The sequence below is a fragment of the Talpa europaea genome (genome assembly GCF_964194135.1).
Source record: "Talpa europaea genome assembly, chromosome: 3".
Taxonomy (NCBI): domain Eukaryota; kingdom Metazoa; phylum Chordata; class Mammalia; order Eulipotyphla; family Talpidae; genus Talpa; species Talpa europaea.
In genome coordinates, this window is record NC_140069.1 from 148,817,089 (window position 1) to 148,843,962 (window position 26,874).

At 67.2% G+C, this 26,874-nt stretch overlaps 1 protein-coding gene across 7 annotated transcripts in view; it reads left to right on the forward strand.

Annotated features, from left to right (window-relative positions):
• The window catches only part of AGAP3 (ArfGAP with GTPase domain, ankyrin repeat and PH domain 3), a gene marked incomplete at both ends in the record, with an annotated part of 46,861 nt that overhangs the window by 11,659 nt on the left and 8,328 nt on the right, over positions 1–26,874 (forward strand). For 4 of the 7 annotated variants that reach the window (XM_084230272.1, XM_084230273.1, XM_084230274.1 and 1 more), the window contains 9 exons: positions 13,123–13,181; positions 13,393–13,480; positions 13,627–13,712; positions 13,798–13,939; positions 14,226–14,360; positions 14,490–14,617; positions 16,015–16,170; positions 19,247–19,339; positions 22,772–22,876. In XM_084230272.1, coding sequence (XP_084086398.1) covers positions 13,123–13,181; positions 13,393–13,480; positions 13,627–13,712; positions 13,798–13,939; positions 14,226–14,360; positions 14,490–14,617; positions 16,015–16,170; positions 19,247–19,339; positions 22,772–22,876 — 992 coding nt within the window. Of the gene's footprint in view, positions 1–11,301; positions 12,110–13,122; positions 13,182–13,392; positions 13,481–13,626; positions 13,713–13,797; positions 13,940–14,225; positions 14,361–14,489; positions 14,618–16,014; positions 16,171–18,161; positions 18,225–19,246; positions 19,340–22,771; positions 22,877–26,874 lie in introns of those variants that run through there. The other 3 variants (XM_084230276.1, XM_084230277.1, XM_084230278.1) reach the window with 3 other exon arrangements.

Below are 26,874 nucleotides of genomic sequence, written 5' to 3' on the forward strand. Positions count from 1 at the left end.
AGCCTCCCTGCATCTGCCCCCAGCCCCGGGCCCACTGGCACTGGCCCAGCCTTGGTGCTGCCCGACAGGTGGGCCCCAGGGCACAGGAGCACCAGGCAGGTGGCCGCAGCCATCAGGCCCTGAGGGCAAGGTCCCTGGCGGCTATGGGGGCGAGGGTCCCCTTTCGGAAGCCTGTGTCCTTGCTGTGGGGGAGTGTGGACAGGGATCCAGGGTGGGCCCACTTGGGCCTCCCTCTTGAGTGTCTTACGGGCACCGGGAGCAGGGGAGGGCAGGATGCTCGAGGCCCTGGTTGCCCTGCTTCTGTTGCTGCAGCCATGGGAGGCACAGGCCCCGCCCCGCTCAGCTGAGGCACACCCTGAGCCAGCAAGGGTTGACCTCTGCCCGAGGAGTCTTCTGGGGGGGTGGAAACTCAGAGGGGCGGGGACCCTGGGCCCTGGAATGAATCGCTTCCCTCAGCTGTAAGAGACCATTTGTTTCCCGCCTTCTTGTCCTGTGAGTGAGCGAGGGTGGGCTGGGTGTGCCAGGTGTGTATCAGTTGTTTGCCAGGTGTGTGCCAGGGAGCTGTGACTGGTGTGGGGCTGGGATGAGGGTGGTGGAGGTGGCAGCAGAGAAAGGTGAGGCCCCTCTAAATTCTTGACGTGGGGCAGGGGTCACAACCAGACTGGCTGCTGCACACCACAAACCTTATCTTTCCAGGGCGCCTCTAAAACTTGATCGAGGGCAGGGCAAGATTTTGTTTTTCGTTTTTTTAAAGATTTGTTTATTTATACAAGAACCGGGGTACAGGCCAGAGGCGCAGGAGGGTGAACGGATTCACCAGAGACAGAGTGGGGAGCAGAGCAGGCAGATCTACTGAAATACACTGCTGAGGGGAGCAGCGGACGAGGTGGAGAGGTCTGCCGCGCCATGTGGGTATCTCCGCAGCCGGCCAGGATCGAACCTGTGCTGCAGAAGCCTCAGACAGCTTCACAGCACTGCGCTCAACCCGCTGCGACACCAGATTTTCTTCTGCCACAGCAGGGGAAGATCCGAGCTGCCCTGGCTGGGCAGGCCCAGGCGGTGTGGCTTCTGCTGGGGACCACGGAACAGGTCCCAGGGCCTCTGTCACCGCTAAGCGCGCACCCCTGGCGGGCTTCTAAGGGTGACCCGGCTCCAGAGCTGCGTGAGAGCCGCCGCCAGACACTGTTGTACCAAGTAGTGATTTTATTATGAAAATTGCCGGCGCCGTGTGTTTTTAAACTGTGCACACGAGCCACCCCACCACCCAGCTCTGTGTGCTGCAGATGTCACAAGATTGACAGCTCTGACGGTGACAGGCGGCGCGGGGTTCTGAGCGCGGGGTGGCGGGATCAGATCTGGTATCTCGGGTAGAAGGGGCTGAGCACCCACAGATGCTTCCTGACGGTGAGGGGCTCCTGTGGTTCTGGGGCGGTCCCTGCAGGGTGGCCCCAGTTTGCAGGGGAGGAAACTGAGGCCCAGAGAATGAGCCTGTGGGTGCCAGTTCACCTGGCAGAGGTGCAAAGCCAGGACCAAGCCTGTACCAGGCCCAGGGAAAGCGAAAGCCTTTCAGACAGAAGAGCGGCGAGACGGACACTGTCTAATCTGGGAGTGGGGTCATCTCCGGTCAGCAGGAAGCCCAGACTCTGCAGATGGGCCCAGCGGACCCACCCTGCCAGCCTCTGAGGCCCGCTAGCCTGGGCCATCACCTTCTCAGGCACGCAGGATGCGGTCAGCACTGCCTGAGCCCCCCAGCAGTCTGGGGCGAGTCCTGCCAGCCGTCCTCCAAACAGGCACGTTCTCTCACAGGTCATACGGCCACAGCCCTCACCCCTCCACTGCTCACCCCTAACCAGGGGTCCTCAGTTGCCCCCCGTGTCTTGGTATCGGGGTGGAACGGGGCCCGTCGTGACCCTCTCCCGGTCGCACAGCTCAGGACAGCGGCCAGGCCTCCTGCAGGGCCCTGCTCTGGCTTGAGACGTGCTGGCCGCTGGGCCTTAGTAGCCTCCTGGCCCTGGGGCAGCCCTTGACCCTGAGTGAGGCCTGAAGACTGGGAAGTCCCACCACTCACAGGAATTCCTCCCATCAGGCCCCATGGGGCTCTGCTTTCTGTGGTGTTAAGGGGGTAACTACCTGGTCTCCCCATCTGGAGGGTCCATCCCCTATCCTACCCCTTTGTAATATGTAATAACCTGCAGGGGAGGCGGCTGCTGTGGAGATAAATTGCTCCCAGCAACCCCCAATGGTGCCTCAGGGACCCCTGCCTACTCGGTGACCCTGGGGTCCCCACGTGGAGCCTCTCCACCTCCTGACGTCCCCTCTGCAAGGCCTGGCTGACACTCCTCTGTCCAGGAGAGCGCCGTCCCCACGCGCCACCTCTGTAAGGCTCTCGTCTCGTGGATTTTTTTGCTACTATTGTTCAGGTCATCCATCTCACAGTTAGCAGATTTAATTCAACATTTCTGTTGAACAGATTGAATTTGCTTGCTCTGCCAGGACAGGGTCCACACGCCTGTCCTGCAGAGAATCCCACAAACCATTAAGGAAAAGATTTTTTTTTTTTAAGGTAGATTTGTTTGTTTGTTTGTTTGTTTATTTATTTATACAAGCACTGGGTACAGTCAGAAGCGCGGGAGGGCGAGAGAATTCACCAGAGCCAGAGCGGGGAACAGAACAGGCAGACTGACGAAATACACTGCTGAGGGGAGCAGCGGGCGCAGCAGGAGAGGTCTGTCGCACCATGTGGGACCCTCGCTGGCAGCCGGGGATCGAACTGGCGCTGGAGAGCCTGTGGGCAGCTTTGCAGCCCAGCGCTCAACCTCTGCGCCACCAGGGGAGGCCCTCTGCTATTAATTTATTAACGACGGTGTTTCTAGCCACACTTGTTTTTATCTGAGGTAAGCAGAAGAACTATTTTGGGAATTGCATTCAGAAGTTTTATAACAAGTACAAACATTCCCATAAGCGCATATTCATAAACAATTCAGATGTTGATTTTTATACAGAAGTTTCTAGAAGTCTGTTTTTTCCCAATTATACCTCCGAAAAAGTGCTTTGCTTGCTTGCGTTAGGCCTGATTATCATCATCCAAAGGAAGCCAATCGCGGGCTCTCAGATACAACATCTAACTTTCCTAAAAGATTACGGACAAAAAGAAAATTCTCTTAATTTTGCACGGTTCCTTTAAATAATTGGCAGGCGCTTTCTACTGTTAAAAGTTTTCCGAAGAAGGAAAAACAGCAACAACGAAACTATAAGGCCCACCTCAAAGGACAATTGTGTGAGAATTTATGGATGTGCTGTGTGCCATAAAAGCTTTTTGTAAGAAACTTCTTATGCAGATCGGTCTGCACACACAGGGGAGCACTCCTCGGCCATCAAAAAGACAAACTCAGGCCTTCTGTGGCCACGTGGGTGGAGCTGCGAGGGCTGAGCCAGCAGAAGGAGGGTAAATACAGGATGGTGTCACCTGTGACCTCAGGGTCAGGGTCAAAGGGTCAAATGAGGACAAACATTAAAGCCTGCAGACTTGAGGCAAGTGCGAAGGGGGGAGAGCACCGTGGACAGTGGAGGGGGACGGCGGCCACACGAGGGGAGCCATCCCGTGCTGTCAGGACGCTAACCAGGATGTCAGCGGTGCTGTGATTAAAGAGAAATAATTAAAAAAGAAAAAGATTTTCAAGCCCCAGCCACACATGGGCAAAGAGCAGGCCCCCCGGGGGAGGGTGGGGGCCAGCCCTGGCGCCTCTGGCCACAGGTGCCCTCACGCCCCCGGGAAGAGCCACTCGGCTCCCCGCCCGACCCGCGCGCGTGCAGCTGTCCCCGGCCCTCGGACACACTGTCCTGCTGTTGCGGGGCCCGGGGTTCCCAGCCGCGCCGAAGCGCCCGAGGGGCCGAGCCCAGTGAATTCCGTCGGGACGGGGCAAACCCTGCACCTGCGGACCCTGAGAGCCCAGGAGTGAGGCTCCTCGCAGGGGCCGGGAGGAGGGCTCGGGGCGCAAAGGGTGGCGGGGGGACATCCCAGGTCTTGGAGTGAGAAAATAAATGTAAACAAACGTCAGACAGAGTGAGCCGGAGCCACGGCCGCTGGGGGCGGGGTGAGCTGCTGAAGGCCAGGTCCCATGGAGGTGCGGACGGGAGTGGACGCATTCTGGAAGCTTCTGAGTGCAGGAAAGGGAAGCGGGGAGGGGGCCACGAGCAGTGTCTGAGCGTGTTGTGAACGTGGTTGGATGCCCCAAACGAACCTTTGAAGAGCGGGGAGAGGGGCTGCCCGTCTCTCGTGCCCCCAAACCGCTCACCCCTCACCCACCCTGCCCGCGGGGAGCAGGCTGCTTGTGGAAGGGCTGCCCCAAAGACGTCAGGAAACAGGGAAGCGGGGACAAGCCAGGTGGCCGCCCCCGCCCCCGGGACCTTCCTGTGACCATGTCCTTCCCCCGCTTCCCACGTCCACGCTCTTCCTTCCGTCTTGCTTTTGGGGAAATGATGGTGAGAGCCGCTGCCCTTGCCGGGTAGAGAATCCAGCACGCTTGAAATGGGGGCGCCATGCAGCACCCTCAGGGCCCCCACTTCCTTCCCAGCTCCATGAGGCTGGACGTTGGGTGTTGACTCCCTTCAGGGGACCGCTGGACCCCGACCTTTCCCTGGTGTCCCGGTCTCTGGGATCCCCTGTGTCTGGGGGTGTGGGGGGGCGCCAGGGGGCAGGGCTTTCGTCCCTAGCCTGCTGGGCCGGGCGGGCCACTGGTCTGTCTGCACGTCTGTCCCCGGGGTGGGGTGGGGGGCTGGTCCTCGGGGCTGGTGGCCGCGCACCTGTGTCGGTGGACGTAGCCGCCTCGCAGGTGTTGCTTTCCCTTTGATTACGTTTTCCTGGACTGTACCGGTGTTTGCTGTCGGGGATCTTTACGTTTCCTGAGCAAATCCATAACCCGATGAGCCTTGTTCTCTGCTGCGGTCGCCTCCTGGCGCGGCCTCCTCTGTGGCTTGTCCTCCCAGCTCCACACAGAGGCCCTGGAGGACAGCAGGGGCCACGCAGCTGGGGGCCCCTGGGTCAGCCACGGAGCACCTTCCTTGATGTCCCCCTGTGGGTCGCACGTGGGCACCGGCCACCAGGCCTGGTGCTGGGGTGGACCAGGCTGGCTGGGGTGAGTCTGGGCACAGGTGAGGGGAGTGTTAATTAGAACCAGCTGCTGCTGGGGTGAGGCTGGTACCGGGTCCGTGGCTCTGGTGCAGGACACTCAGGTGTGCTTAGGAGGAGAACTGTGCCGTCGAGCCCGATGCATTTTTGGGGTATCTTCGGCCCCGTTACGACTTAGCCGGTAGCCCCGTGCCAGTCCTATGCAGACCAGGGCCATGCTTGGCCTCACCAAGGTCAGGCAGAGCTGGGTGGTGGCAAGGGACTCAGTGTATGTGTGTGGGGGGTCTGTTCCTCATGGCGCCAGGGCCCTGGGGTTCCACAGCCCGTGGGACCTGTGGTTCAAGGGGTGGGCTCCTGTGCTCCCCACTATGCTGACGGCCTCGCGCCTCTGGCTACGTGGCGTGACAGCCCCAGGGGCTCCCCTTTTGCTGTCACAGCAACTGTTGTTCTGCTTCCTCCTTTGTGGGTACAGGGTCTCCGGGGTGGGGGAGCTTGTAGTGTCTCCCCCTTTTTGACCCAAGGCTGGGAGGGCCGGAGGTGGGGACAGTGGGTGAGAGGAGCCCAGGCCGGGGTGCCTGGTAGGAAGGCCCAAGGTAGGGGGAATGGAATGGACGCGGCCGCCGGCTGGTGGGGCTGGGCTTGGCCTGTGTCTGCAGAGGACTGGCCGAGGCACGAGCCAAGGCCAGGGCTGGCGAGGCCCCAGGGCATGGGGCCAGCTCGGCCTCCTCAGCGGGCAGCCCCGGGCAAGCTGCCGTGTCTGGGGCTCAGCGTGCTCTCCGTGGAGTGTCCAGTTAGTGTCTAACTAACAGGTGCCCTGGTGGCTGCTGCCTTGCGTGGACAGAGCACTGAAGGGGACCTGGCCGGAGGCGGGTCAGAGCTGCCAGGGCCCATGCCTGCCCTCCTGCCTGTGCTCAGAGCCCAGCCCGGCAGGTGAGGGCTGGCTAGAGACAAGATGAGTTTGGGTGGGGAAGGAGGCCTGGGAGGCCCCAGGGACTGCGTGGGGCACAGGGAAGAGTCTCTGGATGGGGAGGACGGGGCAGCCTCCCCTCAGGCTCCCGGGTGTGGGGCGGTGGGTGGGCTTGGCCTTGGGAATGGGCGGAGCCCCAGCTCCCTACTCCCCCCCACGGGAAGTTACCTGCCCACTTTCAAAATGTGTGCTGGAAAGCAGGCCCTTCAGATGCTTCTCCCTGAGACTCAATGGCCTGAGTGTGCCCGGTGACCCTCAGGCCAATTTCCTGGACACGCTGCGGGGAGCCGGGGCGACCCCCTCTTGGAGCACAACGAGCTGATTCTTCGTAAACTTTCGCCCCTTGTTCCTTCGTTAGCTCCTTGCTTTTGTAAACACAAGACAGTGCCCACTAGAGGCCGTCCGGCCGGTGGCAAGGAGGGTTGTCCAGTCAGTGCATCTGAGGAGCCACCCTGGAGGTGAAGCCACGCGCCGTGTCCAGCGGGTCCTGGCGGCCGAGTGACGAACAGAACCTGTGGCCCCAGGGGTGGGTCTGGGCAGCGAGCAGTGTCTGTCCAGGCTCCTGCCGGAGTTTAGAGGGGGGCTGGAGTCGGGGTGTAGGTAGGGCTTTCCAGGCGGCCTTCAGACAAGCAGAAACTGCTCTGGCAGCTGAGTGGTGCTAGAGGTCACTTCAGGGCTGAGGTGACCGCCCACCTTTGCTGCCCTTCCTTTGACCCCTCCCACAGGGGACACTGGTGAGGGGGCAGAGCCCCTCACTCCTCGAGGCCGGGGAGGGTCAGGCAGTGGGGTCAGCCCTGCCAGCCCTGGAGACCGTCCCCTTGGAGCTCCCAACCGCGTGCACGACGGGGTGCGTGGGGTTAGGATGCAGATTTATTCTCACAGCTCTGGCGGGAAGCCAGAGGCCAGGGAGCCGGCTGGGCGGGGGCAGGTCGTGGCCACCGTCTTCTCTCTCCTGTGGCGTCCACCCTATGGCCAGTTTCCTCTTCCTGGAGTCCCTCGGGGCCGGGGGCCGAAGCCCAAGGCCCACCCTACTCCGGTGTGACCTCATCTCAGCGAATGACATCTGCGAGCTCGCGGATACCACATCAGGCCCCGTGTGGACGCGGGCGCACAGCCCAGCCTCACAGCGTCATCCACGCTCTGGAGAAAGATGGACGTGCGAGGGCTGCATCCAGGTCCCTGGACAGAGATTCTGGGACAGAGATGAGGCCGGCGACGGTGCCCACGCAGAGCTGCTGGGCTGCCCACCGGAGCCCAGTGACGAGAGCGGGTGCTGGCTTATTCCACTCTGGCTCCTTCCGCTGCCACCTGTGTCCAGCAGCCACGCCGGGACTCACCGCCACCCCACAGTCTCCGTCCAGCTTGTGCTGGACCAGAGGGGTGAGGGCTAGTCTGGGCGTGCCAGCTGGAACGGAGGCCCAGGGGGAGGGGGAGGCCAGCTGGCCCCCCTTGGAGGTGCGAAGGCCGCGTGATCCCCACTCAACTCCAGGACGTGTCCTGCCCCACCGCCCGGCCCCTTAGCACTGGTCTGTGCACACACGCTGGCCTGTGATTTTGTTCCGAGACTCACCCAGCCAGCCACCGCCTCTGAGGAGCCTGCCACCTCCTCCACGGAGAAGAAAGCCCAGGGCAGAGTGCGTGCCCAGCAGACACCGTCATTCACTCATTCATTCATTCACTCACTCGTCCATGCATCCACCCAAAGAACCCCCCACTCCCTCACGCCCGCCGGGTTCTGGTGGGAACCATCAGACACTCCAGAGGAGCCCCCGAGGGGCGGAGAAGAGCACCCCAGGGTGGTGTGCTAGATGGGCGAGTTGGCCAGATGGGCCCTGGGAGGCGAGGGCAGCCTCCGCAGAAGCGCGACCTTCATGGCAGCTGCAGGACCAGCAGGCACGAGCCCTCCCCCTGGTGGAGGAGGCCGGCGGAGCGAGTGAAGAGGCTGCTGGGAGCGAGCACCAGGGCACTGGGCCGGAGCATGGAGCTTGCTGGAACTGCGCCAGGAGGGAAGCTGGAGGGTGGCCCTGGGATGTGCTTGGCCCCCCCACCCCCACCTCTGGGTGGGGGTGGGTGGAGCCCACTGTGCTGACCACAGGTTGGAGAGTGTTGTGGGGGGTTTCCCCTAGAAGGTTCTAGGCTGTGCCCTTTGTCCTAGTGGAGAACACTGGGGTGGAGGGTTGTGGGATGAAATCTGGGCCTTCCCTGCTGTGTCTCCTGCTGTCTTGGGGACAACTCCCGAAACTTGAAGCGGCCTCAGGTCACAGTGTGAGTGGGAAGGTCGGGGACGCCCTGAAAAAAACTGGGAGGCAGCCCAGAGTCACCCCCTTTCTCCAAGGACTTCCCAATCCCCAATCCAGAGACCAGTGCAGGGGACAGTTTGCCAGGGACTGTCTGGCCTCAGCAGCTCTGAGGGGATCCCCGCCTCGCCCTTGGGCCTGTGGCATGGCCACCTCCATCCATCTTGGCTGGGGTCCCCCGCTTCCCACCATGCGGTGGGCGCCCTCAGCTGCAGGGAGATGCTTTGCTGCCACCCTGTGGACAAGAGGAGGCAGACCGCATTGGACCCGGCGCTGCCCCAGCCCAGCGCTGGGGGAGGCAGAAGCCGGCCCCGGGTGCCCCACAGGCCACCTTGGCTTTCCGCCCGACATTTGCACCTCCTTATCTCCGAGCTCCCCTGGGGTGCGTCCCCTCAGCTGGGCACACCCGGGCACTTATCAGTGAATCAACCAGCAAATATTTGAGTGGAGAACGAGGTGGAGTTCCTCGGGGTCCCCTGGCAGGGTCCCCTGGCGGAGGCGGCCCTTTCCTCCCCCACCGCGGCGTCCTCAGTGCAGGCCGATGGCTTCTTCAGCGGGGGCACCCCGTGCGGGCAGCGGTGTGTCCCCCACACCCAGACACTGTCTCGCATTCGGTGTCCACTTCCTGGGCAGAGCCCCTGCGGCCACCCACCCTCCCACCGGTCTGTGCCCGGCGCGGGCGTGGGCCGGGGCCAGGCCTGGCCACGGCTGAGGGGCCGCCCCAGAAGCAGAGCGCAGAGCAGCGGCCTGGGGCAGCACGTCCGTCCTCACCCACACCGAGCTTGCGTCTTCACCTCCCAGCATCCGTGGGGTCCTTCAGCCCTAAGCCTGGTGCTTGAGAGGCAGAACTGGCACCGGGGAGTTTTGTGGGGTGCCGGTCCTGTCCACGGGGCGAGCCTGGAGCTTTGTGGGACTGGCACCGTGGGAAGGAGGGCCGTGCCTTGCCGGGTGGAGGCTCGCCCCTGCCCGCGCTGCCATCCCGCCAGGAGCTGCTCGTGGGACTCGCTGGCGGGCGCCTTTCTGGGCTCTCCCACTGGCTCCATACCTTGCCGGACGCTGCCGGACAGGCGTGCCCTGGTCCCCTTTCTTGGGTCAGGAGGGGTTCTGAGACGGAGTAGGAAGGAGGCAGCGGGGAGGAAGCAGAAGTTGGCCCCCATCTGGAACTGACCCCGCAGGCCATTAGCCTGCGTGATGCGTGGGGCAGTGGGCCCCGCTGCGTCCCCTGAGCACAGGAGGCCTTGAACCCCCGGGCTGCCTAAGCCTGTGTGCATACGTGTAGGGGTGTGCACACGTGTGCACATGTATTGTGTGTGCAGCTGGGGGCCTTGCCCCTCCTACCCCACCCTGTTTCCCACTGACAGAGCCAGTTAGTTGGGTTCCAAAGCAGCCCACCCCCTCCCGGGGCACCCGGTCCCTCCTCCCCTGGTCCCCGCAGTGGCTGCCCTGGGGGGAGGCTTTGTGGATGAGCAGCCTGGTTATTTGAGGGAGGGGTAACTCCCTGTGTGTGGGCTGGACAGACAGACATGCTGACGGAAGTTGAGTGTGGGACACTGGAGTCAGGATGGGGCTTGTCCTGTCACCTGAAGCATCCTGGCTGTTACGTGGGGGCCCTGTCCTGAGAGGAAGAGGTCCCCCCAAGAGAACATGGACTCACCCAGGGGATCTCCGGGCTGCAGCTCCAGCCCGGGACTTGGGAGTTTCCGGCCAGGTTCTGCGGAGCACCTACCCGGGCCCTGCCTTCCCCAGGCATTCCCCACCCCAGCCCCTCAGGAATGCGCCGCTTTTATCTGCACTTGGCTTCTGACTGGTGCTGTGGAATTCTAAGGCTGAGGGGGACGCTGGGAGCCGGGGCGCGCGGAGGGGAGGGCGAGGGCGCCTGGGAGCACTGGCTTTGCAGGGCCCTGCAAGCCCCTCGTCCTCCCACCTGAACTGGTTTCTCCTGCTCAGCCCGGGGCTCTGTAGACCGGTGAGCTGGCTCCACTCCAGGGCCTGGGAGAGACGGGGCTGCTGTTGAACGCAGGGGAAGGCACTGCGGGGCCACTCCCCGCCCTGCCCAGAGCGGGCTGGGCCCTGCTCTTAACAAGCCCGGAGCAGCCTTCTGGAGCCGGGGGCCAGCGCTGCGGGCCAGCGCCGTCCTCTGCTCGCTGCCCACTTCTGGACGGGAGGCGAGACCCAGTGGACCTCCGGGGACTCAGCTGTGTCGCCAGGGCTGAATGGCCCAGAGTCACCTTTTGGATTTCGGCCGCCCGCATTTCACAGCCGCCCGGACGCGTCCAGCCACGGGCAGAAGAGCCGGCGGGAGCGCCAGCAAGTCAGCGTCTCGGCTCCCCGCCTCGGAACGCGGGGCCTGCAACTCAACGGGTCGCCCTCCTCGGGGTCCCCAGTCTCCGGATAAGGAGACTGAGTCCAGGGGTCTCCGCGGCCGAGGCCTCCTTTGGGGCGAGCAGCCTTCCCGACCCGCGTCGCCTTCCCGCGGCTCTTCCTCCGGAGAAAGCGCGGATGGCCCCCTTTCCTCCAAAGCGGGGCCCCGAGGTGCTGCGCTGAGGACTGCTATTTACCCGGCCTGCCTTTAATGACGGCTGCTCACCTGCCTGCCCCATCCGAGGAGGAGCCCTGGGCTGGAATTTCCTGTTTTCCGAGGGCTCCGGGGGCTGCCCCGGCAGGCCGGCTCCCCGCCGCCGTTCCGGGGTGTTCCAGGCCGGGCTTGCCGCCTTTCTCAACTGCTGGGCTGGCGCCCGGCCCCGCCAGGTCTGGACTTGCCGGCTGCGAGGCGGAGGAGCCGCGGCGCTCGGCCGGCCGACGCCAGGTGCCCAGAGGCCGGAGGTCCGTGCGCCCCGGCCGCGGCCCCGGCCCGGGCCCCGCCGCGCGCCCCTCGCCATGGGCCTGGCCCCGGCCCGCCGGCCCTGAGCATGGAGCGGGGCCGGCCGCCGGGGGACAGCTGCAGCCGGGAGCGGCCCGCCGCCTGCCGCCGCGCCCTCAGCGTCTGCGACTCGCTGGACCTGCGCGGCGCCCCGGCCGACCGCGCCGCCGCCGCCCTGCAGGCCGCCCTGTGCGCCGCGCGCGAGCAGCCGGCGCGGCCGCGGAGCGTGTGCTCGGGCGGCCCGGGCCCGCCGCCCTCCGGCGCCCGCGGCCTGCTGCTCGGCCTGCTGCGCCCGCGCCCGGGCCGCCGCGGCGCGCCCGGCCCCGCGCCCCCCGCGCCCCCCGCGCCCGCCCGCCGCAGCCCGCCCCGGGGCGCCCCGGCCGCGCGGCCGCGCCCCACCAGCATGACGTTCCTGGAGGTGAACCGCCTGGAGCTGGCGGCCGACGCGGAGGCCGCGGGCCTGGGCCGCGCGGGCAGCGCGGGGCTCCTGCGCGGCGCCGCGCCCTGGAGCAGCCAGCGCTGGCCCGGGCTGCGCGGCGCCCCGAGCGCGCGGCGCGGCCTCCAGGCGCTGCGGAAGAGCTTCAGCTTCCGCCTGCGCCGCGGCCAGGAGCTCCGGCGCGCCGAGTCCGGGCCGCTGCCCCGCGCGCGCACCCGCAGCGACGGCGACGCCGCCGCCCTGGGCGCCCTCGGCGGCCCGCGCCCCGCGCCCGCGCCCGCCCGCCCGCGCGCCGCCGGCCTCTGGGCGCTGCTGGCCAGCCGCTTCCGCCGCCGCGCGCCCCCCGCGCCCCCCGCGCCCCCCGCGCCGCTGTGGAGCCGCCGCGCCGCCGCGGCCCCCGGGCTCCTGGGCGCGCCCCGCGGTAAGGGTCGCGAAGCCGGGCCCACCGGGGAGAGGGGGGTGCGCGCGGCCGGGGGCCGGGGCGGCGGGGCCCCGAGGGGAGCCGCCCGGGCCCAGCCCGACCCGCCGCGCGCTGGGACGCCGGCCCGGGCCCCGGGGCCTCCCTCTCCCTTGGCAGTGGCAGGGCCGTGGGGGCCGCGGGGCCCCGAGCACGTTTCTTGCTGCGGCCGGGGCGCCCCTCTGGCTGCCTCTGCAGCCGAGCGGGGGGCTGCTTGGGGCCCCGCTCCCGCGACTGCTTCGAGCGGTCACGCCGGCCCGAGAGGCCCAGGCCAGCTGCCCGGATGCTGGCGGCGGATGTCCACTCCCACCCAGAGGCTAAAGGCGAGGGGGCCGGCCACGGGGTCGCTGGGACGCTGGAGACACCCCTTCCCTGGGACACTGCCAGAGCCGGGCGGGGCCGGCCTGATGCCGAGACTGGAGCCTGGGCAGGGACCCCGGAGGCGGGGCCTTGGGACAGACGGGGTGCAGGCCTCCCGAGGAGGGGCTTGGGGGGAGGCTGGGCGGAGTCCCCGGCTCCCAGTCGCCCCGCCCCTCACAGAGCAGGGCCAGGTGGGGCCCCTCCCTCTTCACCCTGGCCAGGAATGCAGTGGGTGGCCCCACCCTGCCTGGGGGAGCTGTCCCTACTCGTCGTCGCAGGAGGCTGTCCCCCTGCCCAGCTGCCAAGTGCCCAGCCGGGCATAGGTCTGGGCTGAGACCTGCTGGGGTGGCCGCTGACCTGTGCCTGGTGTCTGGGTACTAGGTGGCTCAGGTGGGGACACGTGTTTGGCAGGCGCAGTCAGAAGAGGAGGGACCCAGGTCCAGGCTAGGGCATCTGAGCCCGCACCCCTCAGAGCCTGAAAGAATTGGCCTCTGTCCTCCAGGATCTAGGGGGGCTGGGGTCCCCACTGCGTGGCACTGCCCCCCAGGAGACAGCGGGAGGTGGGCAGTGCCGGTGTGGGTGCCACCCGGTCCTGACAGGCCCATTCTCTCCCGCAGACTCATTTGTCAACAGCCAGGAGTGGACCCTGAGCCGCTCGGTGCCGGAGCTTAAAGTGGTGAGTGCGTCCTTGGGGGGCCGACCGCCCTGGGGCTGGTGGATGCTCGGGGAGCGAAGGGCCTGGGCGTCTTCCTGCCCCGGATCCCTGGTCCTGCAGGCCTCTCCCGAAGCCGCCTCCTCCTGACCCTCCTCCCTGGCCTCGCCTCACGCCAGTCTTCTCCCTCCCGCCGCCCGGCGCTGACGTGTTCTCCCCACCTCCTTTCCCGCAGGGCATTGTGGGGAACCTGTCCAGCGGGAAGTCAGCCCTGGTGCACCGCTACCTGACAGGGACCTATGTCCAGGAGGAGTCCCCCGAAGGTGAGCAGCACGGGCTGGCCGGGTGCTGAGGCCGCCCTCGCCCCTTCCTCGCCTCCTGCGCTGTGTGGGGCTCGAGCCCCTGCCCTTCTCGGCCCTCCTGGGGGTGTCTGCTCGGCTCGGTGAGCTGACCGTGCGTTCTGTCCTAGGGGGTCGGTTTAAGAAGGAGATAGTGGTGGACGGCCAGAGCTACCTGCTGCTGATCCGGGATGAAGGCGGCCCCCCCGAGCTCCAGGTGACGCTCCTGCCCCGCCCTCCCAGGCGCCCTCTGTCCGGGGTCCGGGCCCAGGCGAGGGAGTAACTCTGCCCCATGCCCCTAGTTTGCCGCCTGGGTGGACGCGGTGGTGTTTGTGTTCAGCCTGGAGGATGAGATCAGCTTCCAGACGGTGTACAACTACTTCCTGCGTCTCTGCAGCTTCCGCAATGCCAGCGAGGTGCCCATGGTGCTGGTGGGCACGCAGGGTGAGCCGCAGGCTGTGGGCTGGGCGGGCCGGGTGGGGAGCCTGGCACTGGCCGGCCGCGTGTGCAGGCCACGAGCCCTCTGGTGCGCCTCTTGCTCTAGCCACACTGCATGGTGCCCCCTCCGCGTGGTGACATGTCCACATTACTTGTGGAGAGTGGCTTGCTCGCTGCTGCCAGGCCGGTGGCAGAGCCGAGATACGGCCGAACACTGCGTTCTCGTGCTGGCGCCCTCTGTGCAATGCCCTGCGCCCGTGGCCTAAGTCAGCCCCGCCTCTGCCCCCAACAGACGCCATCAGTGCCGCCAACCCGCGGGTCATCGACGACAGCAGGGCCCGCAAGCTGTCCACTGACCTGAAGCGCTGCACCTACTACGAGACCTGCGCCACCTACGGGCTCAACGTGGAGCGCGTCTTCCAGGACGGTAACTTGGGCGTGGGTGGGACGCCCCCAGAGCCAGCGGGGCCAGCGGGGCGTGTGCTCTGGGGGGCGGCTCTAAGCTGGGCTTCTCCCTTCTCCCCAGAGGGGTAACTGACTCTGCTGTCCCCTGCAGTGGCCCAGAAGGTAGTGGCCTTGCGGAAGAAGCAGCAGCTGGCCATCGGGCCCTGCAAGTCCCTGCCCAACTCCCCCAGCCACTCGGCCGTGTCCGCCGCCTCCATCCCCGCCGTACACATCAACCAGGTGCGCCAGCCGCCCCGCCCCTCCGCGCGCACTGGGGCTCTCCCCGTGTGTCTGCTGCGTGTGCCCCTCGTCTGTCCTCTCACCTGGTGTGGAAGCACTGGCTCGGGCTCCATGCCACCCGCACGACTGGCCTGGCCTCTTCTGCCTGCGCTGACCACCTCCCTGCTCGATTCCCCTTCCCACCCACTCATCCCAGCCCCGCAGCCCCCCAGCTCAGGCCGCCCCAACATCGCTCTGGATGGCACAGTCAGAGGGTTAGGAGCCAGGCTGGGGGACGAGAGGCCTTCTCTCGGGCCTGCTCAGGACTGGCACCTGTCAGTGGCACTGGTGCAAGCTGTGGTGGGGGACCACGGTGTCTGCGCTTGGAAGGGCGGTGCTTGCCCCGGGAAGATGGATGACCTTTGGGGCAGGTGGGACTGTGGGGTGGGTGTCCTGCTGGCGTCCTTCCTGTGATGCGCCTGGACACTTGCCACTCTGTGGCCGCACCGCCTGGTTATTTGGGCCCTTGGCACCTGGGCAGAGCCTCCTTGTGGCCCACACTGGTCACTCCTGTCTGCTGGACTGATGCCCTGAGTTGGCACAGAGGCACTCAGTCGAGTGACTAGTCACAGCCGCTGCCGTCCCAGGGCGACCCCTACCCCAGGCCTGCCCTGCTCCGCCTGTGTTCTGATGGCTTCTGGGTGCTTTTCCAGAGACCCTCCCTTAAGGACTTCCAGAGGGCAGTGGGGTTCCCCCAGGAGCTCCACGTGGAGCAGGGGGCGTGGTCTCTGAGCAACTCTGCCCTGCCCGTGGGGCCAGTGGCCCAGGCGGCTCCTCTAGCTCCTGCGGGGGCTGGGACCCCTAGGAGTCTGGGCAGTGAACAGCTGTGGGCAGTTGGGGTGGCCCGTGGGACAGGACGCATCCTGAGTCCCGAACAGGCACAACCGTGCACCATTCGGGCTCCATCTTGGAGCTCTCGTCTCTGCCCTCCTCCCCCGTCTCGCTCACTGACGCAGGCCCCGCTGTCCCGCAGCTTCCCTATCACCCCGCCACGAACAAACCTTCTCCCCGCACCCCGAGCCCCACCCTCCGCATCCTGGCCATAGTCACCGACCGGGGGCACCAGGGTGACCCGCCACCTGCCAGCCCGGCTTGCTCACTGCCAGCCTGTCCCTGACCCCACCCTGCCTGTTGGTCCTGAGTTAGCTCCTTGGTGGGCACAGCGGACCCCCCGCCCACCCTAGAGGGGCCACCGGGGCGGAGATGGATCTGCTGGCCTCCAGGCTGTGTGCCCTCCGCCCAGGGACCCTCCAGCAGCTTGTGGCCCCTCTGCTGCTCCCACACCGGGTTCCTGGCCCTGCCCGCTCGCTGCCTGCCTCTGCCCCAGGGCCACCCTCAGCAGCCCTCTCTGTCTTCAGGCCACGAACGGCAGCAGCGCCTTCAGCGACTACTCGTCCTCAGTCCCCTCCACCCCCAGCATCAGCCAGCGGGAGCTGCGCATCGAGACCATCGCCGCCTCTTCCACCCCCACACCCATCCGCAAGCAGTCCAAGAGGCGCTCCAACATCTTCACGGTATGTGCGGCGCCCGCCCCGCCGGCCTCGCGCCGGCACCGCCAGCAGGGCGCCCGCAGCCCCGCCACACACGGGCTCCGAGGGCCGCGCCAGCCCCTCCTCCACATCGGGACCTTCCAGCCTTGCTCCCGGTCCACAGGGCCTTCCCGCCCAAGGCAGAGCCACATCCGCCCTCCTGCCTGCCGCACGCCCTCCGCCCGCCCCCTCTGGGCTCGAGGGCTCCCCGGCCAGCCTGACCAGCCTGACCCGTCCGTGGCTCCGAGCCCCCACCCCTGACTGGCACTTTTGATGAGGCCCGAGGTGAACTGCCCGCAGCTGCTCCGGGGTCAGCGATAGAGCCAGAGTCCAGGGTCCCACCCGCTTTCCAGGCCCTCGAGGCCCAGCCGCCGCGGTGATGGGGCTGAGACGGCTGGTCCTGACCTCCGGCTCCTGAGGCCGTTCTGTGCCCTGCTGCTCCGTCTCCACACCTCCTCCCCGTACGCCTTCCACCTGGGGTCCCCACACCCAGTGTCTCTCACAGCGCCCGCCCCCAAACTCCCTTCTCCGGCCAGGACTTGGCTGGGCCCCGGGGGAGTCTTGGGTCAGACATAGGTGGGTGAGCCGCGCCCGTGTGGCTTCGCAGGGGGCCACCCTGTCGTTCCTCGTCACTCCAGTGCCTTCTGAGCAGCCGGGCTGACGTCAGCCTGGCCCGCTCTCCGCCGCCAGGCCTGGCCAGGCTCTCAGGAACCCCCGGCCGGTGCCCCCAGGCCTTGTCATTCATTCTCGCCTCCGCCCTGCCCAGCACCCTCCTGCCCGGCCTGCCTGCCTCCCCCACCTGTGCCTGCCCTCGCCCCTCCCTGGCCATGCTGACTGACCCTCTTTCTGCTGACAGCTGCTGCCGCACACTGCACCCCAGTCTGCCCCTGCAGAGACCCCAGCTTCTTGTCTCTCCCCTTCTGCCCACTGAGACCCTGGCTGCCTGCTTGTGCCTGTCGCGGGGACTGCCGTCGCGGCCGGGCGCCTGCCCCCTCACCGCCACTCTCAGGCCCCCACTGTCCTGCTGCTGGCGCCCGGGCGTGTGGCCGCCCCGTGCCCGGCCCGGCTCCGGGTCCTCCGGCCTGGCGCGCCGCCCTAGCTCTCCGCTCGCTGCCTGCGTGCTGCGCTCCCGCCTGCCGCCCTCGCTGCGCCCCGGCCCGGCCTCCGCTCCCAGCCCTTCCATCTCTCCATCGTCACAGCGGCGACCTTATTTTTTCTTTCCATTGTTTCCATGGTGACCTCACTTGCGCCATTGTCCCCGAAGCGGCCTCCAGTCGTGCCGTCTCTAGGGGTACATCTCGGGACCTCCCCTCTCATTGTTGCTGTCGGGGCCGCCCCCCCACTCATGGTCCTTCCCAGCAGAGAGAGCCCTTCCTGCTCTGTGGCCGGCGCCCTTGTGACCCCCGCTGGACGTGGCCCCTGGCATTCCCGTCCATGTACTTCATGTACTCATTTTGTCGTCATGCTCGCCCGGCTACCCCCGGGGGTGCCCCTCTGGGCTCCTGGGATCCTCTGGCGGTTGGGGGTCTCTCGGCTCGCCAGCCTGGCTGGGGCGGGCTGCACCCCACTCTCCCTGACTGGCTTTTCTGTCTGGGGACCCGGTGGCAGCGATCCCGTCCACTCTCCTCCTCCCTGGGCCGAAGGCATAGAGGCCCCGGCCCCCGGGACAGGCCCCGGCCGGCGCCGGCCATGGGGCTGCGAGCGCCCTCGGCCCGGGTGTCCCGCTCCTCTGGCTGCGCCCCCGCGCTGCCCTGCAGTTCATGACCCGCCCTGTGCCCTCGGCTCCTGGCCTCCGGGGAGAGCAGAAGGGCTGCGGGGACTCTCCCCGCTGAGACGCCGCTCGGCCTCCTCCACCTCCTCCTCCTCCTCCTCCTCTTCACCCGCTGCCGCCTGGGTCTCTGCCCTCACCAGTGCTGACCGACGTGTGCGGGCTTGAGTATAACTTGCCAAAATCTCTATTCTTTCGATATTTGCAGATATGTGCCACTGTTTCCAACTTTTCATCAACAAAAAGGCCTTTCCAACTCCTTCCAAATTAGAAGACCAGGTGGTGACACAGCACCTCTGGACATTCTCCCCTGTGCGGGCCGGAGGCGGGCCGGGCCCTGGGACTGCTCTCAGATGAGAAGCGGCCGCCGTGCTCCCCACTCCAGAGACCCACAGGAACCTTTGTAACTAACCCCACCCCCAGGGAAGGCTAGGAGCGCTGGAGCCCACGGCGGGGGGCTGCCGGGGGACCAGGCCCGGCTGGAGGCGCTGCGCCAGGCTCGCTGCATGGAGAAGAAGGGAGCTCGGCCCCACGCCCGGCGCGGGCCAGCGCGACGAGGCCAGAGGGGCGGGCGTCCTAGCGCCCGGCAGGCCCCGCCGCTCCTGGGGGAGCTTTCCTGTCCTCCCCTCCTCTGCTCCTTCCTGCATGGACTTCTGCGTTCCTGCTCCGCTCCACCCCGCCCCGGACGCCGCCGCCGCGCCGCGCTTGCCTTTCCCCTCTTTGGCCTCCCCGTTTCCTAGGATCCGCATCCGGGCGGGCTCTGCCCCAGGAGCCTGGCGGGCGCAGGGCCTCGTCGGGCCTCTCTCCTCTCTCTCTCCATCCACTGTGCCCCCGGGGCCGCGCCGGCCCGCTCGGCCGCGTGCCATGTGCCGCGTGGCGTCCGGGCCGCAGTCGGGCCACCGCCCGCTCACTTCCAGGCTCGGCTCCGCCCGGTGTCGTGCCCCGCACTCCCGGCCACCCCCAGCCCACCGTCCACCTCTCCTGCCCCTCCCCGTCTCTTCTGCCCCGGCCCCTGGGCTGCGCGCTCCTCGCGCCCTCAGTATTTCGTGTCCTTGCTCTTTTGTAAGGGGCGGGCCCGGCTCAGTGCCCTGTGCTGCTCTGTATGGTGCCGTGTGTAAGAATAAACCCGTTGGAATACTCGTGGTCTCAGTTCCTTCCCGGTCCCGCCGCCCCGGCCCGCCCACCGCTAGGGCCTGTCCAGGAGGAGGGAGGCCGGGAGGCGGGGGAGTCCAGGTGGGCAGCCGACCCGCCGGCCCGGCGCCGCCCTGACGCGCCGCTTCTTTTCTCTTGCAGTCTCGAAAGGGCGCCGACCTGGACCGCGAGAAAAAGGCGGCCGAGTGCAAGGTGGACAGCATCGGCAGCGGCCGGGCCATCCCCATCAAACAGGTCAGCACGGTCTTCCTCGGTGGCCCCCAAATCGCTCCAAGATGCTCCTTCTGGGGCCTGTTTGCTGGGGGTGATGGTGGAAAGGGCAGGCCCTCCCCGCCCAGCCTTAGTCCCTATCCAGACCGCGCCGCTCTGGCGGGTTGCCAGGTCTGTGCTCCAGCTGTGGTGGCACTGGGCACCCCCTTTCTGAGTGCGCGGTGCCCCTGGTACTGCCGCATCACCACCGGGGGGCAGCAGAGAGCCACTGCCGTCGCCTTCCAGCCAGCGGCTCCGAGTCTGGGCCCGGAGCTGGGAAGCCAAGCCTGGCAGGCCCAGCGGGAGGATGGGCCCTACCCCACCTCCCTGAGAGGAGAAAGACACCCCTAAGCTAGGGCATTTGGACGCTGAGGGCCACCCCGGTTCCTCGTGCCGCAAGAGCGAGCGCGGTTGGTAATAGGAGCTTAGCTGCGCTGCTCCTCCTGTTGCCCCCGCCTCCGGCCTGAGGAACTGCTGGCTGGGCCGGGCTGCCCAAAGCCCGGGCTCGCTAGGCCCTGCGACTGGTCCCGGCAGGCCCGCACCCCGCTGAATGATGGCGGTGCTGCTGAGCTGCGCTGGGCGGGCGGGAACCAGGAGTCTCTGGAGCCCGGTCCAGAGGTGCCCACGGGGCTGCCCAGGGACTCGGGCTGGTCTGTGTGCCCACGGGCTGCTGGGCTGGGCAGAGAACTTTATGGGAGCCGCCGGCTGGAGAGCGTGTCTGCAGGGGCCACGAGGCCGGGGTGGACCACTGAGGAGATGTGGCCAGGCACCCGAGCCCAGTGGTCAGATGCGGCCTGCAGGCTGAGGCTTCTGGGTCCCAAGGGCAGTGAAGTTGGGGTGCATGTGTTGAAGCTGGGGGTTTCAGGTCCAGTCAGAATGGTGAGCTGGGAAGGAGTCAGGGTCGGGGTCGCAGAGGGCAGCGTGGACACCCTCACGGCCCGCGTTCTTGCTGTGACCCTCCCTGAAATGTCACCGCGCTGTCCGGCGGGAAGGCTGGGGCAGAGCTGGCCTACCCGGAGGCCAGTGGGGAGCCCTGGGGAGGAGGCAGCAGCCAGCCTCCTCTGTCCGTGGGTGTCTGGGTGCAGAATCGGTCCCCACAGACCTGTTGGTGGTGCGAGCCCATTGCTCGGGGCAGCCTCGGGGCGCCTGTCTCCCAGGGTGCTTTGGGCAGGAGGGGGTGGCGCTCTCTGGGCGGGTGCACACACAGCAGTTAGTTAGCAGCAGAGTTACCTGGCGCCCTCACCTGGAGATGAAGAGCCCCCAGTGCTCCCCTTCCTGTCTGGAGTGGAGTGGCCCCACTGACTTACCTGTTCCCAGAGTCCCCCACGTGCAGGGGAAGGGGAAAGGGGGGGCGGGTGTGAAGGGTAAGGGTAAGCCCTGTGTCCTGGCACCGGGTCTGGAGCTTGGACTCTGGGGTTCTGGCCTGGCAGGGGTCAGCTGGGTCGCTTGGCTGTCATAGGCCCCCGGGAAGGAGCGTGGTGCCGGGCAGGAGCCCAGGTGCTGGGCGCAGCGGCCACACAGGAGTGGGGAGGCACCTGCCCTCAGGGGGCCTCCTGCCGCTCTCCCTCTCCCTCTCCCTCCGGGTGGCCGTTCCCCTGCCCGCTCTGGGCCGACCTGCTCCTTTCCCGGCCCCCCACCCCTCCCTCCCCTCCCCCCTCGCTCCTGCTGGGAGTGGAGATTGCATTTCAGTTGCCATTTGCATTCCCAATCAATCCGGACTCCGCAATTAAGCCGGCTGGCGGAGCTGGGAGGGAGGCGGCGGCGGGAACGGGTCCTCTGGGGGCTGTCGCCTCCGCACCGCTCCCATTCCGCCCCAGATTGCTTCCTGCTCCGCGGCGCGCAGCCGCCGGCCTGGGAGGGAGCAGGGACCCCTGGAGCTCCTCTTCCCTCCTTGGACGCTCGAGGGCGGACGGCGGCCCGGCGGCCTCTGCTCCGCCCGCGGGCGCAGGGGCCACGGGGTGGCACGGGGTGGCGCCGGGTGGCCGGGAGTGGGCGCGGGAGTGGGCCCGGGCCAAGCCCCGGCCGCTGCCCGCGCTGCCCTCGGCCGCCTCCCCACCCCCGCCTGCGAGATCATTACCTGGCCCTTCATTACCTGCTCGCTGGGCTGCCTCTGAGGCGCCAGGTGGAGGGAGGGCTCGCTCCTGCTCCCGCCCCACCGCCTCTGTCTCACCCTGGCCCCCGCCCGGCCAGGGGAGACTCTGGCCATGAGTCCCTCTTGGCGTCTGCCTGAGGAAAGCTGAGACCCAGGCAGTGGGACCACCCCTGGGTGGCAGGAAGGGCGAGCAGCAGGAAGGGGCAGGGCTCTGCTCCAGGGGCTGGTGAGCAGAGACGCCAGTGGGCGGTGGAGCCCAGGAGCTATGGGAAGGGGGTATCATGGGGGCTGCCCCCTGCAGGGTCTGCCCTGGGGTCATTTTCCTTCATCCAGGGAGAGGGAGTTGGTCTCTGTCCTATTTCTGACCTGTGAAGGGGCAGGGGCCAGGCCCAGAGGAAGGTCCACCAAGGGCCTTCTGGAATGTTCCAGGCACCCTGTGGCCCAGCACTTGTCTCCAGCAGCTCCTGGCGAGGATGGGGTCTCACACTGAGGAGAGCCCCAGCCCCAGGGCTGTGTCCTCAGAACCACTTGAGACAACTTAGTGCCTTTTCTTATCTTCACCTCAGCCCCAAAGTCGGGGTGAGCGGGTAGGTGAGACAGGGGACCCTGAATCCCTTTTCTGCTCATTATTTCAGCAGAGCAGGGACGGGGTGTGTAACGGCATCACGCCCACCCCCCCACCCCCGCCCAGGACAAGCTGGGACAGCAGCTTTCTCAGCTCACCCTCGGTTGCCTCTTCCTTGATACCTGTTGGGCTGGGCCTGGTGCTTCCCTCTCCCAGTTACTGCTGATTCTGACCCCCGGGCCCACGACTGGGGGCTCTTCCCCTTAGGAGTTTGTCTGGGACTCTGCAGGGAGCACTGCCCTGTGCCTGGGAGGAAGGAGCTGGCAGGGGGAGGGTGCCTTCTGGGGCCACATGGACTGGGGGGCAGGGGCCGGCCTCAGTATATCCCACCTCCTGCTCGTCCAGACCCCATCCCGAGTCTTCAGCTGCTGCGGTCTGTGGCTGGGTCAACCCACTCTCTGCCTTGGAGGGAGTCTGGGGCATTCCGGGGGCAGCTTGGGGGGGTTTGGCCTAGTTCTGGGGCTCCCACGGAGGGGAGGCCAAGGCCCTTCTGGCATCTCCAGTGCAGGCCGTGGAGTGCTGCGGGGTGCCGGGAGGCCCGTACAGTTGCCCCTGTGACTGACGTGCCACGAGCCGGGTGACAGAGGACCCCGTAGGGGGTCCCAGTACCTGGAGAGGGCGCCCCCGTCACTTCTGGTGGGGGCTCCGCGCCCTGCGGCCCGGGGGCGGCCCCTGTCTCCGACCTGCCCTCTGTCCGCAGGGCATCCTGCTGAAGCGCAGCGGCAAGTCTCTCAACAAGGAGTGGAAGAAGAAGTACGTGACCCTGTGTGACAACGGCCTGCTCACCTACCACCCCAGCCTGCACGTGAGTCCGGGGGCGGTCAGGCGGGCACGGTCCTTGCTGGGGTCACAGGGCTCGTCCCCCTGGGAGACCGTATGGGGGCCAAGGCTCGGCTAAGGCCTGCATGGAGCTGAGTGTGGCCAGCCTGGGAGGACACGCACCACCTGGCCACTCCGGGGCCTCCACGGCCGCAGGAGTCAGGGCCGAGCCCACTCCCACGGCGTCGCAGAGCCAAGAGCCTGTGTGCCCCGCTGTCTCTCGTGGGCCTGGTGGGAGGACGGACACCGAGAGGCTGATCCCCTGGGGCTGATGGGCCTGCGAGGGCCCTGCCTGCCCCTCTTGGGAGGAGGGGGTGGGGTAGGGGTGTGTGGTGCGTGGCCCCTGTGGCAGCCCCTCCTCCCTCCCCTCACTGCGTGGCTCCAGCACAGCTGTCACCAGAATCCATCTCTGTCACCACCCCACTGTGGGGCTAATGAGTTCTCCTGTGAAGCCCCTCGAGCACAGCACGTGGGCCGGCCCCACCCCCGGTCCTGAGGCCCAGGGCCTGCCTCAGAGGGTCCCTTGCTGCCTTTGACTTTGTGCGAGGTGTCAGGGTGGCACGACCCCAGAGGTGCTGGGGCCCAAGGTCCCAGCACTGCGTGGGGGGCCGGGCCGCTGTCCTGGCCGGGGCTCAGCAGCCCTCCCCCTTTGCACCAGACACCAGGTAGGGACCCTGCTGAAGGGGGGCCGCACCCAGGTGGCCACTGGTGTTTGGTCCGATGGCTCCATGCACGCAGACCAGTCCCGCGTCTGGTTGGGACGAGGAGAGGCCTGGGGGTCTGAGGAGGGTGGGCGCGTCCTGCCCGGGCCGGGCCTGGGTCCCCTGGCTGTCTCCCCACACGCCCAGCACCATGGCTGTGCCTCTACTCTGCGGGTCCTGCCAGCAGCTGACCTGTTAGCAGCGCCCGGACGTGCGTGGGGCGGCCTCAGGCTCCCCTTTGAGGGCCCCTCACCTGGTCCTGCTTGGAGCTGGCCCTGCCAGGGGGAGCACGGGAAGGTGGCGTGTGGCGCGCGGTGTTGGCTTAGGAGAGGTGGGTCCAGGCCACCTGGACGCAGGTTCACGCGAGACTCAGCCTGCGGTGAGCCGAGGCCCGCGGTTGCACCTGCAGGCTCAGCGGCACCTGGGTTTCCCCGCGTGCGCCAGGGCGCCCCCTCTGGACTGGCGGAGAGTTGCTGGAGCGGTGGAGGCTGGAGAGATGGCGGCTGGAGCGAGGGAGGCGCGCGTTGCCAGGATTTAGGCCTGGCGCGGGCGTAGGGGGCCGAGGCCAGGCTGTGTCCCTGTCCCAGGCGCCCTTCCAGCCGCACCTGTTGCTCTGAGTGAGGCTCGGGCGGGGGCTGCCAGCCTGCGCGTGCGCTGTTGCCAGGTGAGTCTCAGTGGCAGGCCAGGCCCATCCTGAGGGTTGGGGTGAGTGCAGGGCGCCCCCGCGGGCCAGCTCCCCTGGGCCTCAGCTCTTCATGGGCTCCCCGCCGGCTTCGTAGTAGACACGCACGTCCCTCTCCGTGCTGTCCGCTGGGAGGAACCGGCCCCACCTGTAGACACTTGTTGTTTGGAGGACGGAGTCAGGCTGGAGAGTGTGTGGTGGGGGCTCAAGTCCCCCGGAGCTGGGCCTGGGCTGGGGAGCAGGGTCCAGCTCGTGCCCCGCAGAGGCTGCCCCTCCACCGACCCTGGCCTGGGAGCGGCCCCCGGGGCTCTGCATCCGCGCTGCTGGCTCACCTGCCTCCAGCTTCCCTGCGCCATCTTTATCCAACCTGAGCGGCAGGTAGGCCTCCTTCCTCCCGGCCAGCGGCCCGTCCGCGGCAGAAGGACCCCCACCAACTGCAGGCGCGGGTGGCTGTCCCGGGCGGCTGCGGGCCGCCCCGCCGGGGCTCCTGGAGGCGGCGGCCGGCCGGGTGGGCGTGCGGAGGAAGGGCGCCCGGGCCTCGCCTGGCCCCAGAGAGCCCGCCACAGCCTCCCCCATTTTGCAGCCAGCGGAGCCATTCACACAATCACCTTCTGTTAATTCTATCTGCAACATCAATTAAATTGTTTGTAGAAACTAATTGAATGTGGCTTAATCACACATCTTAATAGCTTTCCACGCTCTGAACTCGTTGTTAATTCCAGTAATAAAACGAGATGAGAACGCTGGCTGGGTAATTAGCGAGGAGGCTGGGGAAGAAATTGCTGTTTGATGGTGGGTAATAAAGGCGGCCGTGGTGACCGCTCTCCTGAGCCGCTGCCGCCGCTCCCGGTTCTGCTGACGGAGGGAAACACTGGCCACAGACGTTCTGGGCCCTCGGCGCTCTGGGCTCCCCTCCGCTCTCCCCCGGGGCCAGGCGCCCCGAGGTGGCCAGGCTGGGGCGCACCCTGCTGGCCCGAGCCTGTGGAGCCTTAGCTGCGTCCTCCTCCTCCTCCAGTTCCCGGCTTCTGGGCCCTGGAGCTCGGCGCGTGGGGTTGGCTCCCCAGAACACCCCAGGCCCCTGCCTGGGCAGCCCAGGGCTGCTGGGGCCTGAGAGCTATGGCGGCTCCGACCTCCTTGTGAACTGGAGCGGCCCGTGCCGGCCCGGGGGAGAGGCCTGCAGCTGTGCCTTCAGCCCCGCCAGCTGTTGACAGTTGTCTGGAGCGGCCTGTCAAGATGGTGTGAGGCCGGCCGGGCGGTCAGAGGCCCAGGAGCGAGGGAGTGGGGTGTTGGGGCTTGGAGTGGGGCGGACCGAGACAGGAAGTCCCCAGACGCCAAGCTGGAGGGGGCCCTCGCCTGGGCCCCCGGTGTCCCGGTGCCCTGAGTTTGCTGGAGGACCAGGAGGGCTCTGCGCCTGCGTCCTTCCCAGCCACTGGGGCGGGGCCGGGGGCTGAGGGCGGTATGGAGCCGTGCTGGGCGTCCCCAGGGGCAGGAGCTGGGGCTGGGTTCTCAGTCACGTGGTTCTGTGCTGGGGACTGCAACCCAGGGGCTGGGGCAGGGCTGACCGAGGCCCTCAGCTTCCGGCACAGGTGGGGCAGGCAGGCACGGTAGCACAGTGCCTCAGGGAAGGGAGCACCCCCGTGGCCCCCAGGGTGGCCCTCTCTGGCTGGCTAGGCTCCTCCAGCCCCCTCTGAAGGGCCTCTACCTACCAAGGTGGCAGAGCCACTTGCAGAGAAGTGGGGCCTCGCTGGAGTGGACGTGGGGTGAGGCCGCGGGCCTCTTCCTCCTTGCGGTCCCCTGCACGTCCCAACGGCCCGCCCAGCAGTGACACTCTTGTGACAGTCGTGCAGGGGGAGGCTGGTATTTGGTGGTTTCCTTGTTCTACCTTCATGTAGGCCCGTGTCATCTTGGCTCCTGGGGACCCCTTTCTACTTAATGTTCTCTTGGGCCCCTGGTGAGGCACCCCATGCTGGCCTTGCTCTTCTAAGCAGGAGACACCATCCTGTTTTCCGGAACTAGAGGGTGAGGCCAGGGAGGCCCGGGGACAGGAAGGCTGATGCTTGGAGCAGGTGGGGGCTAGGCATGGAGGGTACACAGCACAGGAGTTGGTGGGTGCCCAGGAAGCCCCCGGGATGCAGACGTCCAGGTGATCCCAGTCGTTGGACTTCCAGCCACAGTTGAGTAGGCGTCACGGCCCAGATTCTGCTCTGGAGCTGGTATTTTGGGAGCTGCAGCGAGGGCATGGGTTGGGAACTTTGGAGGACCCCCTCGAGTCAGGAGTGGGCAAGCGGGGGCCCACAGGATGGGTTACCTGGGGCGCCGGAGGCAGGCTCTGCGCTGCAGCCACGCGCTGCCTTCCCCCCCGGGCGGGGTCACCTAGCTGCTGCTCCCGCGCTCTGCCCCCGCCCCCAAGGCAGGCTGAGGTCCTGGCTCTACCTGCTGACCTGGGTTTCGTCCCCTGTGAAGCGGGCATAGACGCGTCTCCCGCCGCAGGGGAGGTGAAGGTGACGGTGCAGCACGGGGCTCAGGGCAGAGAACCCCGGGCTGACTGCAGCAGCGAGCACCGTGTTGGCCCGTGAGCCCTGGGCCTGTCTGTCCGGGAGA